Here is a 17,230-nt window from a genome sequence, read left to right as displayed (position 1 = left end):
GTTTATTTCCTATTCACAAGGTACACTTTTAAAGAAAGTTTCACAAACATTTGTATGGGGTTTTTTTTTCCACCAAGAGAGATAATCTGTGTCAAGAATAACCTAAGTGTAGCCCATCCTCTGCCTTACAGCACTGGCTAACACTCTCATTTTCTCTTCTAAGCTCAAGAAGCTAACCTTCATTTTCCTAGAGAGGCTGGTTTCAAGATTTGTACAGCATTCTTTCTTTGAGACCTCACACATTGTCAGAGTTGGATCTAATTCACAGAAGTTTTTTGTCAATTTACAGCCACACTCTGTTACACAGCTAGGAAACAGTACGTCACAGGACCAAATATTTCATTTCCAGAAACATAACACAGAAGAGTGTACTTGCATTGGGTTGTGAAGGACAAAAACTTGATAACAGATTGTCACAAAACTAATTATAAAAGAAATAATATAAGCCCCAGAAATGCCTAAATCCATCCTACTCACCTGAATTAACAAAGTGCAAGCAAAGTACTTCTAAAGGATAACTCATGGTAGGATACAAAGCCATCATATCATTACAGGCCTTTTCCAACCTAGCTGCTTCATGAGGAAACTTGGAAGGAAGAAAGGTAAATAGTTATTTTTGTGAACTATCAGATGTGAGATATTATATCTATTCACTTATTAAGATACCTTAACATAACCTTACTTTTGACAAGCACTGGATAAAGTCCTTGTAAAGATTTTGGTGGTCTTCACCAGGAACAGTGTCAGCAGAGTTCACCGCATGTTCAAATGCAGTCAAAAGCTGCATCAAAAGAAAAAAAGTAGAAGTGCAAAAAAAAAAATTATTCTAGGGAAACGTTATCTTCATAGAATAGAATATTTCAGTTGGAAGGAATATACAGTAATTATTTAATCCACATGCCTCACCATTTCAGATCTCATCAAAAGCTAAAGCATGTTATTAAGGGCACTGACCAAATGCCTCTTGAACACTGACAGGTATGGGGCATCAACTGACTTTCTAGGAAGGCCATTTCAGTGTCTGATCACATGGCAAGTCCCACGAACCATTCACAGTACAGCTGTGAACCATTCCCATATTAGATTACTAGATCCCAGGGAGAAGAGTTCAGCATCTCCCTCTCCACCTTCTCTTCCTCAGGAAGTTGTAGACAGCAGATGTCACCCCAGCCTCCTCTCCTCCAAACAAGACAAACCCAAAGTTATCATCTGCTCCTTAGAGGACATGCCTTCTAGCACTTCCATAGTTAACTAGAGAGTTACTTATTATCTGGATCCTACTCATTAAGTTTACACTAGTACTATGAACAGAGAACTCACAAAGCAAGTTCTCTATCATGAAGCAGTACTCAGGACCTAAAGCATGTTAATTGCCTAGTACAAGATGAAGCAATAATACACTGTTACATAACATAAGATGACACAAGGAAGGTGAAATTTTTAATAACATACATTCTTCTTCAAACATAATCCCAATTCGAAGAAGGAACTTAGGTTGCTATCCTCTACAGTTAGCTGTAAGCCCTTCCCTCTGCTCAAATCTAGAAACCTAGTCTTTTTTTTCTCTTGATTCCTTATAGTTTCAAGAACACAGGCACCAGACTGGAGGCTTCCAAACACACATGCTAACCAAAAAGTTGCCCGCAGCTTGTCTGTGAAACACTGAATAGCGCATTGCCTTCAGTGCCACATGCTTCCAGGTTCAGGTGCTTTACTCAAAACTGCAGTAAAGTGCTCTGTAGATTTGCATGTGAAATCCACTTCTGACATGCAAGGTTTTTTTCTATTTTAAAGTTCTTTTTTATTACCAAAAAAGAAACCATTGCTGCCTGCAGCACCTCTTTTCCATAGCAGCTCATAAATTATAACATTTGCCTTCTCAAAAGTAGAGATCCAAATTCAATTTTCTGCTGTTTGAAATGGCTTCAATTTCTATTTTCTGCCTTTCTGGAACACTGTTACCAACCAGATTCGAGACGAAAAATTTCCACCCTTTGTGTTGAAGAAGGTTCATCTTGCAAGAACAGTTAAAAAGCTAAAACAAAACAAACTATGTCCATAGAGAACACAAAGATGAGTGTTTATTCTGTTTCATTCTTTTTGCTTCAATGAGCTTTGACACTTTCCTAAGGAGTGAGAGTTTAAAATCTATAGCAAACTAAGATAAACAGTAGGTACAAAGAAATGGAAAATCAGCAAAAAGCTCTCTCTTCCACCCTGGACAAAAGCAGGGGGAAGTTTGTTGTTTTGAGGAATGTCTGTATTGATTTTGCAAGGCAAGGTTTAGTTAAGTAGAGGAGCTAATGGGGCAGTTTTTGTGAGAAGCTGCTAGAAACTTTGCCCACGTCCGACAGAGCCAAAGCCAGCTGGTTCCAAGACAAACCTGCTGCTGGCCAATGCTGAGCCCATCAGCAGTGGTGGTAGTGCCCTGGGAGAAGACATTTAAGAAGGGGAAGAAACTAGTGCAACAGCAATTACAGGCAGGGAGAGGATTGAGAATATGCAAGAGAAAGGAGAGGACCCATGCTGGAGCAGTCTGTCCCTGAAGGACTGCACCCTGTGGAAGTGACCCATGCTGGAGCAATTCACGAAGAATTTAGGTGCCTCATTACACTTAAGGCCCACCTCAGGCTGCTGCACAATTGCTGCTTTTGTTGGAGAAGCTTAGTACCACTGAACACTGAGACAGTTAATTCAACCGAGGTCCTAGCTGCACTGTACATATATATTTTTATCTAGCTGAAGGAGGAGTGAGAAACATTACCAACTGCTCAGTCTTATTATCTTGGTTCTTTGTACTGTCTTTCAGTAACTGGATCATCTTCTTCCAAAGCTGATGAAGCTCTGCCTTTTCTGCACCTTCCTCCTGTCTCATTTGTATGAGTTTCTGCCATGTTTCAGCCACCTGTCAACAGGAACAAATGAACCATGATGTTACTCTGTAAAGAACTGGAGGTCCAATATAGGTATACTCAACTATACCACACTAAGATAGAAAACAAAGTAACATTTAAAGTAACAACTTGGATTTACTTGCCTTCTGATTAAAAAAGTAACAAGTCCCATACCATTGTGTGGGACCTGTCCACTTTCAAGGTACAGTAAATAAGGTAGAGAACATCAAAAGTATGAATTCTGACTCTGGTTCCTGGAGGAAATCAACAGCAGAAATAGATCTAAACAGTCCTTCAATAAACTCTGAAGGAATAAGCCTTATTGGATCTACAGCACTACAAACACAAAGAGAACAGCAGCAGCAGCAGTACATATTGAAATTCCAGTGTGGAAAAGTCAACAGAACTTAAAAGAAAAAATACAACCCCAAGGCTAACTTTAGTTTCCTGTTCCACATAGAGCAAGTCTGCCTTCATAAGGTAAATTATTAGCATTGAATTGAGTTTCAGAAACTAGTACAAAAAGTGGCTTTGGAGCAAATTAACAGTCTTGAGCCTGATGCTATGTGCTATGTAAAATTTTTCATTTTTCATTGTTGTAGGTAAAGTGGGAAGATGACATGGAGTACAATGATGTACCACCTTGTAAGAAAGCAACCTTTTCAAAGAGCAAAGGAAAAGTGAACAGCATACCTCCGAAATTCTGTACCATTATTACAGAGACTGCAGGAAATATTACTGTTGAAACACTCAGGCATTCAACAACTCCACCTCATGGCACTGCCAAGGGTCACGATTATTTCTGCAAAGCTCTTGAGCAGCTTTTTGTGTCCTTATTGTTATGCTGGGATTGCAGTACATAAGACTCATGCAGTCAAGTTGTGTATGTATCCCACCTTACCCTCTGGAAAGAAGCATCAGGGAGGGACAGTCTAGGAAGGGATCACCACATGAGTGAAGGACTAATCAGACACCCAGAATTTGCCAAGCAAGGCAAATGACACCTGACTCATATATATTGCATGTAAATGTGCATTTGAGACCACTCTTGACTTCTAGAAATACAACAGAAAAATTATATTCCACCCTTTCAGCCTGTATACTGATAGTCTTGTCACCTTCTGACAGCTAAATGGATTGCATCCAAGTCTTACACAGTGGAAAAGAAAGAAATACAATTAAAATCAGTTCTTCCTGGCTGCAGTCCACAAGGAGATCTTAAGTAGTCTGTGGCCCAAAAAGTGGGGACTTCTTGATGAAAAATAGTTACTTCTGATCAAATTGAAAATTCTTGTTAGAAGAGAGAAAGTAAAGTACTTGACCTACCTCTAAATACTTTTTTTCTTGATGATACAGTTCCACAAGTTTGTTACATACATCACACCATTTCTGCTTGTCACCACTAGAAAGGAAGAAGAAAATCCCCAAAAAACCAGCTAAGTTTTTCACATAATAGTAAGATGTTTTCCAAATTCAGGTGAAAAATTTTCAGTAGGTTCAGTTGTCAAACTAATATTTAGAATAAATACTCCAGATCACCCTCTAAGTTTTATTCATTGCTGCTCTGAATAAGAAAAAAAAATACTTTTAAGGACCATACATTTCATTCTGATCTATTTTCAAATAAAGGAAACAATTTGAACACTTCCATCAGCTAAAGTGACAGCTGAGTTAAATTTGTTTAAAACTGTATCTCTGTGAGTCAGATGACACATATTCTATGATCTTAAAGAAGAGAAAAATAAGCCTATTTATTAATGCAATGAACAATCAGAGATAAATGCTTCAAGGCAGTGAGTTTAGACAGGAATAGGATAATAACAAACTCACTAAACTACTAACCTCAGGTCCAATTAAAGTAAGAGCTTTCACCCTACTAAAATGGAAGAAACAAGAAATCTGATTTGGTACAGAAAGCCTGAGTAAAAAGTGCTGACTCACTGACATGAGAAGGCTTTAAAAAAAAAAAATCAAAGTCACTACTGTATATCAGCAATGGCATTCACTAAACTATAAATCTTAGACTGAACTACAGCATTCACTATCCTTTACCTTTTGTAGAGTTCCAAGAGTTTTTGGTATACATCTGCTAAGTCTCCTTTGACATCTGTTTGGTTGGGTTTCTCATACAAATTTGCTAATCCCTTAAAAAAAATGATAAAAATAAGTAAGATTTGATGTCAATGGTTATGCATTGGGAGACCACTACCAATTCTGCCTATAAAAATTATTCCATTGCCTTAAATGGGGTCAAGTGCTATGAGGAGAGGCTGAGGGAGCTGGGATTGTTTAGTCTAGAGAAGAGAAGGCTTAGAGGTGACCTCATCACTCTCTTCAACTACCTGAAGGGAAGTTATAGCCAGGTGGGGGTTGGTCTCTTCTCCCAGGCAACCAACAACAGGACAAGGGGACATGGGCTCAAGCTCTGCCAGGGGAAGTTTAGGTTAGATGTTAGGAAGAAATTCTTTACAGAGAGGGTGATCAGGCATTGGAACGGCCTGCCCAGAGAGGTGGTGGATTCACCATCCCTGGAAGTTTTTAAAAAGAGATTGGACATGGCCCTTAGTACCATGATATAGTAATTAGAGTTGGATCAGGGGTTGGACTTGATGATCTTGGAGGTCTTTTCCAACCCAATCTATTCTATGATTCTATGATTCTAAGTGGTAATGTAAAAATTGTTGAGCAGAATTTTGCATAACCTTCTGAATTCTATTCATACTAAGTGAAAAGCTTTCCTACTTTCTTAATTAATACCAACAACTCTTTGAAACTTACATATATTAAATGATCTTGTCTGCACAATAGGCAATATGCAAAGTACACTAGGCTGTATGCTAAAATCTATATAATATGCAAAATATTATATATACACACACACCCAAGTATTGCACCAAGAAAGCCAGAATCTGACTGCAACAGTGAGGAAATTTCAACATATATTGAATTCAGGCCCCAACAATTCTCATTTAAAATAGTATTTATACTGGAAATACTAATAACCTTATTACCTTAAAAAAACATTGATTGCTGATATAAGCAATAGACTCAATATGCAACCTTATGCTTCACAAATCTCCATATTACACAACTCTATGTTGTAACTCTATATTTTAATAGGCTGGAATGCGCACACCACCCAGCACATAGCTATTTTAGACAAATATTTTTGCTCTTAAATATCAACAAAATTCATTAACAATCCACTTGATGCTGAAAAGTGGAAAATTATGTTACGAGATAAAACATTTTCTCTCCTGTAAGAGGATCACTGTCAAAGGCTTCTTGAGCTACAAGCATGGAAATTTTTACATCAGCAAATTTACTGTATTTGTTTCAATTCACGTTTTCCCTTACATGTTTCACAGCTATTCAGCCTACATAAGAAATACAAACTCAAATATACTGAAACTAAACTTCACCATGGCTTTACATTGCGTACACAAGTAACATGAACCTCAGCTACCCCAGAGCTTCTGTGGAACTAAGGGCCTCAAGAAAACAAGATATAAGTCTTAATTCTGATTTATTCCTATATGTAACTCCATAGTGACACTTTTTAGGGAAACAAAAAATACACAGTCACGTACCTGCCATGCCAGTAACTGGTTTGGTTCAAGTTCAATAGCCTTCTTATATGCTCCTTTGGCCTGATCAGGTTGCTCTAACTCAGCAGCTGCCAGGCCAATGAATACCCAAGCATTGTAGTTATTTTTTTCTTGCTTCAAGACTGCCTAGAATTATACAATTTCAAGTAAAACTGATGAGACAAATGTAACTTACAGATCCATGTACTGTGTTTTATCACTACAGTTTGGAGAACTACTCTGTACAGCACCTCTACAAGTTAAGTAATTTTTAGGAAGACACTAAGATTAGTAACTTCATCTTTTTATGCCAAAGAATGCGTTATATCTGAAATGTTTTGCCAGTAACCATATCTGTGGCTCAGCAATTAAAGCATTCCTGTGAGGTCTGGATTACAAACTGATTTCTATTTCTCTGATTCTGGACTTAATACTCTTATTCTTACATGTAAGCAAATGCAAAAGGAAGAGGAAAAAAAATTTATGTGCGGGAAATTAACATGAATGATCAATGAAGTTAAATCTGAAAATCCATCAATAAGCATCAATAAGCATCAATAAGGTACTCCACGTTCAGCATTACCATACAGTTGTAGGGATAGGGGAAGAGGAAAAAAGTCCTGCAAAGTATTTACCATCTAAGTAAAAAAAATACATTACCTTGCAATGCTTTAAGGCTTCCTTATATTCTTTATTTCGTATTGCATCTCTAGCACTCTTTAAGGCTGCTTTCACCTCTTTATTTGACATTGTGGCTGCTAAATAAAAAAGACATATAATCAGTTCTTGTAAAAAGATATACTGACACAAAATGTTTATATCCTATTGCAATTGCATAGAGAGCATTTTAAACACAGAAATATAGTGCAGTACGCTAAAATGCATACAGCACTAAAACCTGATGAAAAAAAATAACACAGGTAAAATTACTCAGGTTTAGCTCCAAGGCAGGATTCCATCAATATTCCAAACAGTTAAATGATACAAAGTAGCTATCCCAGAATGAACCTTTTGTTACAGGTTAAGATAAATTTAAGTACGAAGAGAGGTGTTATAAGGGTCCTTCATTACACTTACAAGAAAACCATCCTGTCGTAATTCCTCTTTATAAAATAAGTGATCAGTAAACTGCACTTAAGCAGCATATTGCCCTGGATATGTGTTTAAGGGGTTGCTAAGGCTCAGGGCTTTTCTTGCAATGGCCAGCACCACAGCCAGCTTGTCACGCTCTGGTGTGGCTCACCGTGGTCCTCTCCCTTCACACACACACACACCAGACTCTGCTTCTGACTACAGCTGTGAATTGAAAAGGAGTAAGTATGTCAGGACACACCAAAGACACAGTCATGCTTTTCAACTCCAATAAACATGCACTGTTTCGGTGTATGTGGTAAATATTTTGCCTTAAATGAACTTTAGGAACACCAGTCAAAGCTGCCTAGATGGGATGAGGCTGAGAAACAACAGTGCTGGTGCCAGCACCAACAGAGATGGAAAAGGCGACCAGATGAAGAACAAAAAAACTTTTTTAGCAGCTAAAAAGCAAAAATAAAGAATGGTTGAAGGGCCCAGTGTTAATTTAGTAATGAAAGGACATGGGATGCGAGCAAATTTCCAAGTTCCCTTTAAAACCTATAAAGAAATCTGTTGAACTTGCATTGCTCAGCAGCTCTTGGAGGTAAGTTTGCTTTTCAGAGGACACTGACGTCTCGGTCACCAAAAGCGCACCCTGCCGCGGGCACTGTCCAGCATGAGACCCATCGTCACCTACGGAGAAAACACACACCGCCTCAGCGCAAAGGGGGGCTCCGCGGAAGCGGCCAGCCCCCGCAGCCAGGCCACTCAGCATGGGCCGCGGCCGGGGCCCCGGGCCTGCGGGGTGCCTTGGGAAGCGATCCGCGCCCGACAGCCCTCGCGATAGGGGAAGCCAAGCAGGCGAAGCCACGGTAGGGGAAGCCGGGCCACCGCCGCCACTGCCACCGCCGCCCCGCGGCCCTTCGCCTCCCCCGCCGCTCCACCTTCACCCACCGGCGCCTCCGCCACCTGGCACCGCGGCCGCGCGCAGGCGCACTCGTACCTGAAGGCAGCGATCCTCCAGTCAACCACCATTTTGTTTCGGGCACTGTGGGAGATATCGTTCCCGCCCCGCGGGGCACCCTGGGAGTTGTAGTCAGGCCGCCGCCCCGGGGCACCCTGGGAGCTGTAGGCCGCGGAGCGGCGCTGTCACTCTTTTGCTGCGGCCGGGTCCGGGAGACTCTTTAGGAGCTGCTTTAGGAGCTGCTGCTCCTCTCGGTCCGGGACCGGGGCCAGAGTGGCAAGGCAATGCGGGGCGAAGAGCCGCTGGGGCGCGCCGGGCTGGCGCTGCTCCTCATGGCCGCTGGGGCGGGGGCGAGGCCGCGGCCCGCCGCTCCTGGGGACCAGCCGCGGTCCAGCGTGGTGCTGGTGGCCTGCGACTCCTTGGTGAGTGGCCGGGAAGGGGGACAGCCCGGGCCGGGCACGGGTGAGGGAGAGCGGCAGAACCCTCGGCAGTGGCCCCGGTGGTGCCGCCGAGGATGGTAAGGAGGCCGTGCCGGTGCCTTATCCAGGCTAGAGCCGCAGGCGGGCGCCAACGAGGCTGGCTTTTACTCTCCAGCACCTCCGCGGGGCGGTAGTCTCTCTTGGGACTAAAAGAGCAGGCCTGGTGTGTCCCAGAGACCTTTAGTGCTTCAAGCCAAACTTTCTTCCAGGAATGTGCTCCGTGCTTGCATCTGATGCATTACAGTAGTCGGGAACCTCTGCACAGGTGGTTCCCCGGGTCTGGTGTGATACATACAGCTTGTCACCCACCGCACACTGGCGTGGAGAGGGGCATGCCAGCAGTACTGTGGGGCAGGGCTGGTGTGTGAAGTGAATGCTCTTCTGTTGACTTGAAAAGCTGAAAGGAACGTCGCTTTCAACCCTGTTGTCCTTTCTATTGTAAATCATAAGAACACTAGCTCTCCTCGAGATGGGATAGAGAACTTCTGAATTCACAGATGAAATGACTGACTTATGGAGCATCACGTATTGATTTACTCAGGCTCTTAGAAGGTATAACAACACAATAAACTTGTCAGATGTGTATCTAGTAGGTATCTAGTGGCTTCATTACAGTGATTTATCGATGTGTTTGGTCTAACACCCAGACAGGTAGAAAAGACTTCACTAATAGCTAAGTATGTTTCCTTGGACACATGTAAAGACAACACATTTTTCACACTTTTCTCACCATACTTCTAAGTGCCCACCCACTGGAAATGCTTTCATTTACATTTTACTCTGAGTAGCCTTGGTTTCTCTGGCTCATCTGAGCTCTCCTTACTGTGGAATCAGACATAAGCTCTGTGGTATTTCTTCCAAGGCTTTCACATCTCATCAGTTCTCATTCACTGTTGAGAAATCTTGATTCCTGGCCTTCTCAGAATTCTGTCTTTGACTGCACAGAACACTTGACTTCTTACCTACTACCTGAGCTTCTTGGGATGAATTCTTTCTAAATATTTGGTAAATGTGTATTATGTTTTTTCAAACCCTATTTTAAAAGACATATGCTATGATTTCAAAAATAAAGAAATAGCTTCTTGTTTACTAATGCAATAGCTCTGTATAGACTTTCCTTTCTTTGACTGTATTCTTTGTTTATTTTATTTTGAGTATATCATCTCTTAAAATTCCAAAGTAATGCATGTTTTTTTATCCAAATGTTCAGCTTTTACTAAAACTCTTATTTACCAATAGTTGAATTTAGAGTGTGTAAGGTTCTTGGGGTTAGTCAATGTCCATTTTATCTCCAGATACTAGCATAAGCTGCAGACAAGTTTTGGTTATACTTCTCTGTCACCTGTAAACAGGAATATTTTCATGACTATATTACAGGGATTAATGAGGTAACCCTTACAAAAAAGAAATGTAAAACCCCAGGTGTTTTGATATTCTTATATAAACAATTAAGAGCAAAGTGCTGTTTTTGAAAAGTGTCATTTGCATAGTGCATACAAAGAAGAATATGTTAAAGGTTAGGCTGTGTAAGCTTTTTTTTGAGATGGATTTGAAGGTAGAAATAGAATAACCATTTTAATTACATTACTAGTAGACAACAGGTACTGTTGAAACTAACAGTTTTTCTGGAAAAAAGTCCTACAAGCTGTTGAAATGCCTGGGCTTTTATTAAAAAGTGTGCCTGCCTTTGTTGTGGGTCATGCTGCCTATGAAAGATGCACACCTATGTTGTCAAGTGTGACAAAAATTTTGTTTTCAGTGATGCTGGACTGCATTTGGCCTCCAGAACAGTGACCTTTTGCTTCAACAGCCAGCTTTCTGCTGCTATGTCACATCAGGCATTGTGCTTTTTGCACGTTTCCTGGAGGAATGTGCTAGCAATTCAGCTCCTGATTAGCTACTTGAAGTAAACTGGGTGATGTCAGGCTTTGCTTGCAATGCAGCTCAAGTTCCTGGATGAAATGTGCTTGTTTGTGTTAAAATAATTTTATTTTCTTAGGTATTTCAAAACCTGTAAATCCTACATAATTCTTAGAGGGCAAGTTTCTAGAAATAGGTGTTGAGCTTTCACCTTATCAGCCTGTTCAAGAACAGAACTTTCACTAAATACGTGCATCACCTATACAAACAGTAATTGTGTCTCAGTATACAAAGTATACCATGACAAAATGTCATTTTTTTTTAAAGTTACTGATCAAAAATTCTACCTAAACAAAAGACGAAAATTAAATTTTCAATATGCAAGTATCAAAAGGGAACCACTGTGTGTGGCATTTCAGTGGGAGAGTGGCCTTTGTTCAGCCTTCTCATCACTTCTCCAGTACCTAGGTTAAAATAAGTTCAGAGTTGTGGTGTGGATAAACCTTTGAAAAGGATGAGGGACCAGTGGTGCTTTCGTAGAAATATATACTGGTGCACACATCTGTGTTAGGATTCAGCCTGACTCCTTGTCACCTTTCACTGTACCTATTCCCATTGAATGTGTCATCGTAGGACCCTACTCCTTAAGAACTGGAGCTTGGAAAATGTACACTGATAGAAAGGAATTAATTTGACTATGAAGAAGCCCAGTTATCTTTTACGTTGTACTTTTTCATAAGTAATGTATTTTATATTGATCTAATTAAAGCTTCTCAGCACTATTTTTCAGACCTGAGTAGGCAGCATTTAAGCAACACAAGTTCAAGGTAACTAGTGGGTTAACCCTGGCCGGATGCCAGGTACCCACTAAAGCCACTCTCTCACTCTCCCTTTGCAACTGGACAGAGGAGAGAGAAAAAAAAAAACAGCTAAGGATTCATGAGTTGAGATAACAGCTGGGAGAGGTCACTTATTGATTGCCTTCATGGGCAAAATAGACTCAAAGTAGGGATAGTACTTAAAATTACTACTAACAGGATAAGAGCCAGAGAGTGAGAAATAAAACAATCTTAAAAACACCTTCCCCCCACCTCTTCATCTTCCATGTTCTCCCTCTTCTCCCCCAGCAGTGCAGGGGGATGGGGAATGGGGTTTATGGTCAGTTTTTGATTCTGCCACTGCCCAGAGAGAGGAGTCCTTCCCCTGCTCCCGTGGGGTCCCTCTCATGGGAGACAATCCTTGATGGACCTCTCTGGCGTGAGTCCTTCCCATGGGCAGCAGTTCTTCCCAAACTGCTGTCCTGTGGGTCACTCCTCCATGGGATGCAGTCCTTCACAAATGAGCTGTACTGATGTGGGTCCCCCACAGGGGCCACAAGTCCTACCCAGGTAAAACCTGCTCCAGTGTGGGGTTCTCTCTCCAGGGGCTGCAGGTCCCCAGCAGGACCCTGCTCCATCTTGGGCCTCCCACGGGGTCACAGCCTCTTTCATGCATCCACCTGCTCCAGCATGGGCTCCTCCATGGGCTGCAGGGGGGTCTCTGCACCCCGATGTCCCTCCCTGGGCTGCAGGGGCACAGCTGCCCCACCATGGGCTGCACCAGGGGCTGCAGGGCCTCAGCTCCGGCACCTGGAGCACCTCCTGCCCCTCCTTCTGCACTGACCTTGGTGTCTGCCTTGTTGTTCCCATGTTCTCACTCTGCTCTTCCCTGGCTGGAATTCTTTCTGTGCTACAACCTTCTGTTCTTAAATATGTTATCTCAGAGGTGTTACTGTTACTCCTGATTGGCTCGGCCTTGGCCAGCAGCAGGAAGTCCGTCCTGGAGCCGGCTGGCATTGGCTCCAGGGACAGGGGAAGCTTCTGGCAGCTTCTAACGGAAGCCAAGCCTATAGCTCCCTCCCCTCTCCAGTACCAAAATTCAGCCACAGAAACCCACTACAGTAAAAAATCTGTGAATTAATGCAGCCAATGGTTCGTGGTAATGCTTGTTTATATGTTGTTTTTCTCTGTTTGATTACAGGATGGACGTTTGACATTTTTTCCAGGAAATCAGACTGTGGATTTACCTTCCATAAATTTTATGAAAAGATATGGCACTGTCTTTCTCAATGCCTATACCAATTCTCCAATTTGTTGTCCTTCCCGTGCAGGTAGAACCAAGCAAAACATAGATAAATGCTCACACATGTCAATTTAAATATGTGGTAATGATGGGAAATGTCAAAGTTTTTAATTGAGGGGGACTTGTTTTGTTTTTTCTTTTTTCTAGTTTGTGTATGAATTTTTTCAGTATTCTCCTATTTCACCTGTTTTGCTTTCCTGTTTCTTATGCTTCCTCCTTTCTTTTCATTTTTTGTACTTTTTTCAGGTAAGTGTAATCTCCCAAATCTTTTTGCAAACTCCATGGAAGCTTCAGTTTTTTAAAAAATCATAGAATCATAGAATCACAAAAACAGATTGGAAAAGACTTCTGAGTTCAAGTCCAACCCTTGATCCAATACTGCCATGGTTAATAGACCATGGATGGCATTAAGTGCCACATCCAGTCTCATCTTAAAAAGTCCAGGGACAGTGAATCCATCACTTCCCTGGGCAGCCCATTCCAGTGCCTGATTATTCTCTCTGTAAAGAATTTCTTCCTAATATCCAACCTAAACCATCCCTGGCAGAGCTTAAGACCATGCCCGCTTGTCCTGCTGCTGGTTGCTTGGAAGAAGAGACCGACCCCCACCTGGCTACAACCTCCTTTCAGGGAGTTGTAGAGAGTGATGAGGTCACCCCTGAGCCTTCTCTTTTCCAGGCTAAACAAATCTTTAGGATTTGTAGAGAAATCATTGATTTGTCTGCTACAATGCTGAAATTACACTCAGAACTACTCTCCCTTCCCAATACAAAGTTAATAAATATCTTTTCTGTTCTTGGCAAAAAGTAATAAATATCATCTGAATAAAGTGGTGACTGTTATCACTGTCTTCCAATGACATTTATTCCAAACACACTTTTAGATACATGATGTATCTTTCTGTAGCTTTAACTGAACTCTTCAGGATTTTTCTTTGCTTAATGCAGTTGTTTTTCTGTGTTCAATTTCACACTTGCAGAATTTGCTGGGAAGGTAGACAAAAACTGTAGTCCTCCATCTTAAAACGTGTCTAGTCCTTTCAGTTGCAAAGACCCTCTCTCGTTTGTATCTATAAGGGGGATCCTTCTTTCTCTCAAAGCATACACTAGAAGAAACAGCAGGCACAAGCTGTCAAATATAGTTTTACATTTCTAGTATTCACTTTATTGATAATCTTTTTCTCAAGGTCTTAAGTGGGCAAGGTTACATGAACAAGCAGTCAGTCTTTTTTTCTTTTTTTGAGTTTTGAATCTTTCAGCCAATTTATTGCTGCGAGCAATAACTTTGTGTTATTTAATCTTATTAAGTTTTGTGAAAATAGCAGCTATTGCTCCCAGTGATGAAGACTGTGTAGCACTTTGAGTGGCTATGGCCACTGGTCAGTCATCACATGTGGGGCTCTGAACCAGCAGGACAGCTTTTATTTAGCCAATGTCTTGGAAACCTGCAAGGAACTGAGGGTACATCTCATATGAGGAGTTGGGGATGATACCAGAAGACATGGTAGGAAAGAAGACTTTGGGGTGAGGAAAGGAGGAATGTTGCCATGTGGGGTTGATGCACTATGCTAACAGGATATTTTTATTGCTTGTAGAATGACTAAGTTTCATTTTGTGATTCCTTTTAACTCTAAATTAGTATTGGAAAGAGTGAACAATTCTCAATAAGCTGCAAAGAAATAGGAATTGACTAAAACAATCTTATAGTTTCTTTGTGGCTCTTCCCTTGGTTTCCTTTCTTCTCGGTATCTTAAATATTCTCACTTTGTTTCTGCATCTGGTAATGAAGCAGATTACCTAAAAAGGATGAAATTGAAGGCATATGGTGTTTATAAAAACATTGTATTTTCTTTCCCTCCACAAACATACCTAAATTCATATTAAAATCTAATTGTAGTAAGGGGAAATAATACTCTGAAAAAAAAAGAAGTACAGGACTGTTTCATGGGGATCTGTACTACCATGCCATTTTCTTTCAGAAGTCAATAAGAATATTTTCTGATCTAAGAAAACCTTGACTTAGTAATTACTTGGCACCTAGAAGGATGGGACCTTCTTCTGCAATTTGGGGGATTGTTTGAGTAAATTTTGTTACTTATATTGATTATGACAAGATTTGAAAGAGTAATACTTTGTATTCCTTGTTCTATTGGATCACAATGTGAAGTTCTAGCCTCTGTAATAATAAGATTAATCCCTCCTTAGTATACAAGTGTATCTTGGGAATATCCCTCCCAAGTATACAGGTAGGGGGTACCAATTACTCATCAAAATTTTTTTTTTTTTCCCAGCTATGTGGAGTGGTCTTTTCACCCATTTAACAGAATCTTGGAATAACTTCAAAGGTCTAGATCCAGATTATATAACATGGATGGATCTCATGGAGAAGCATGGCTACCACACACAGAAGTTTGGGAAATTGGACTATACTTCTGGACATCATTCAGTTAGGTAATCGGATGGATTCTTCTGCTATGAAATGGACAGTAGTGAACAAACTATGTAATGATCTGTTATGTGGCTTCTGTCTCTGATTGAAATAGTAGTAGCTTTAAGTGAAAAGAAATTGTGCTAGATACCTAACAGGGATCTGTCCTTCAACTTTATGCAGAAGCAAGCGTATCCCATGTCACTGCACTTTGGCTTTTACAAAACTGCTTTTGCCCAACATTAATTTTTATCACTGGTATTGCTCCCTAAATGAAATTCATAAACTGTTTTTGCCTTGCTTTGAGACTTCCTGGCTTCCAGGTTATACTAGCAATGTAGGAAAAGCAGAACAAAACCCCATAATTATAATAATTTAGTATTAAAGCTATCATCACTAAACATGAGAGGTTTTGTGGGGTGTTTTTTGAAGGCCATAAATGTTCACAGACTTGTGCCATTGTGGTGGGTTGACTCTGGATAGACACCACCCTTCCCGTCTACCCAGGATCAACTTCACTCTCAAATTCTCTACCTAATCCCCTCAGCAGCATAGGGGAGGGGACAGGGAGTGCAGACTGTGCTCAGTTCATCACATGTTGTCTCTGCCACTCCTTCCTCCTCAGGGAGAGGAGCCCTCACATTCTCTAAACATTTAGAGAATAACTGCATTACGTTAAAAAATTAATAATAATGTGTCTGGATAGTTGGGACAAAAAATGGTGTCCTCCTTCTATGTAGTTTTTATGAAGATGCTCTCTCTCACTGATTAGCAATGATGTCTGTTGTTGAAATAATATAAAGAACAGCTTTTTCTTTTGTATTGAACAGGTTAGAGTTAACGTTTCCTCAATTCCCTCAGTAAAATGAGCTGTCAGAAGTTGAAAGGTGACGTTAGTAGTTATTAGTGTGTTGTATGTATACACTGCTTTTAATGACAAAATACTTTACTGATGTAACCTGGTGAGATCTCTCCTATTTTTGTGTTGATTGGCAATGAGGAAATGGCACTTTGCATAGGTATTTTACACTATTTAGGAGTGAGAAGTTGATATGGTGTGATATTTTGACATGAAGTCTTGCTGGTTTCAGTCTACAGTAACATTAGGCAAATATTCTTTTTGTTTACTTATTATGGCTGTCCTATTTTACTCTACCCATTTGAATAGCAGAAAGAGGAATGGCACAGAGAGTGCGCAATGAACTGGTTGCCATTCTGCTATCAGAATGCTGCTGACTGAGCATCTGTGCAGTGATCTTAACACTGAAATCCCCTTCTTCAGTACTGATCTGTTTTGCTGATGTCATTCATGTTCCCTCACTATCAATGCTTTAAACTTGCTCTCATTATGTCTGGTACTCTCACATTTGCATGGTTCTCGTTGTATTATTCTAAATGTTTTTGTCACGAGTCTTCACAGACGAAAAATAAATTAAGCCAGTTCAGTGCTGTTCAAAATGGCAGCAGTATCGGTGGAGTTATACTGGTGTGCTCTTATTTTCCTCATCCTGGCATGTAGGGATTTATCTACTTCAGTGATAGGGTTTGAGTCTCACAAATAGAAATTATGGTATAACCACAAAATCACATCATGTTTATGTAAGTCTTGGTCACATGAGGCTAAATTCATAGGCACTTCAGATATAATAGGAAAACACAGTGAACTCTATGGTGTTGCAGTTTTTAATTATCTTTTTTTTTCTATGTCTTGACCTTACCTTTTTACCTACTGGAATTTTTGTATACATTTGTTTTGACTTTCAGTGAAAGTTTGAGATATGGACTTAATGTTATTTGAACAAGTGCAGGTAGTGGTTGAGAATA

General features: G+C 40.7%; 2 protein-coding genes across 5 annotated transcripts in view; one reads left to right on the top strand and one right to left on the bottom strand.

Annotated features, from left to right (window-relative positions):
- Positions 1–8,618, bottom strand: part of SKIC3 (SKI3 subunit of superkiller complex) — a 49,412-nt gene extending 40,794 nt beyond the window's left edge. Inside the window, exons 1-9 of one of the 3 annotated variants that reach the window (XM_050329294.1) lie at positions 8,559–8,618; positions 8,139–8,248; positions 7,142–7,239; positions 6,485–6,628; positions 4,947–5,038; positions 4,221–4,296; positions 2,765–2,905; positions 683–781; positions 478–586 (exon numbers count right to left, since the gene is read on the bottom strand). In XM_050329294.1, the coding sequence (XP_050185251.1) occupies positions 478–586; positions 683–781; positions 2,765–2,905; positions 4,221–4,296; positions 4,947–5,038; positions 6,485–6,628; positions 7,142–7,231 (751 nt within the window). In that variant the 5' untranslated portion in view covers positions 7,232–7,239; positions 8,139–8,248; positions 8,559–8,618. Of the gene's footprint in view, positions 1–477; positions 587–682; positions 782–2,764; positions 2,906–4,220; positions 4,297–4,946; positions 5,039–6,484; positions 6,629–7,141; positions 7,240–8,138; positions 8,249–8,509; positions 8,527–8,558 lie in introns of those variants that run through there. The other 2 variants (XM_050329296.1, XM_050329295.1) reach the window with 2 other exon arrangements.
- A 66-nt stretch (positions 8,619–8,684) lies between these two features.
- Positions 8,685–17,230, top strand: part of ARSK (arylsulfatase family member K) — a 33,468-nt gene continuing 24,922 nt past the window's right edge. Inside the window, exons 1-3 of one of the 2 annotated variants that reach the window (XM_050329311.1) lie at positions 8,685–8,941; positions 12,878–13,007; positions 15,270–15,429. In XM_050329311.1, coding sequence (XP_050185268.1) covers positions 8,804–8,941; positions 12,878–13,007; positions 15,270–15,429 — 428 coding nt within the window. In that variant the 5' untranslated portion in view covers positions 8,685–8,803. The remainder of the gene's footprint in view (positions 8,942–12,877; positions 13,008–15,269; positions 15,430–17,230) is intronic. The other variant, XM_050329310.1, reaches the window with a different exon arrangement.

Source organism: Myiozetetes cayanensis, unplaced genomic scaffold (assembly GCF_022539395.1).
Source record: "Myiozetetes cayanensis isolate MyiCay16 unplaced genomic scaffold, myiCay2020 scf4, whole genome shotgun sequence".
NCBI lineage: Eukaryota > Metazoa > Chordata > Aves > Passeriformes > Tyrannidae > Myiozetetes > Myiozetetes cayanensis.
The sequence above is the reverse complement of the archived record's forward strand: the minus strand, read 5'-3'. Positions and strand labels throughout refer to the sequence as shown.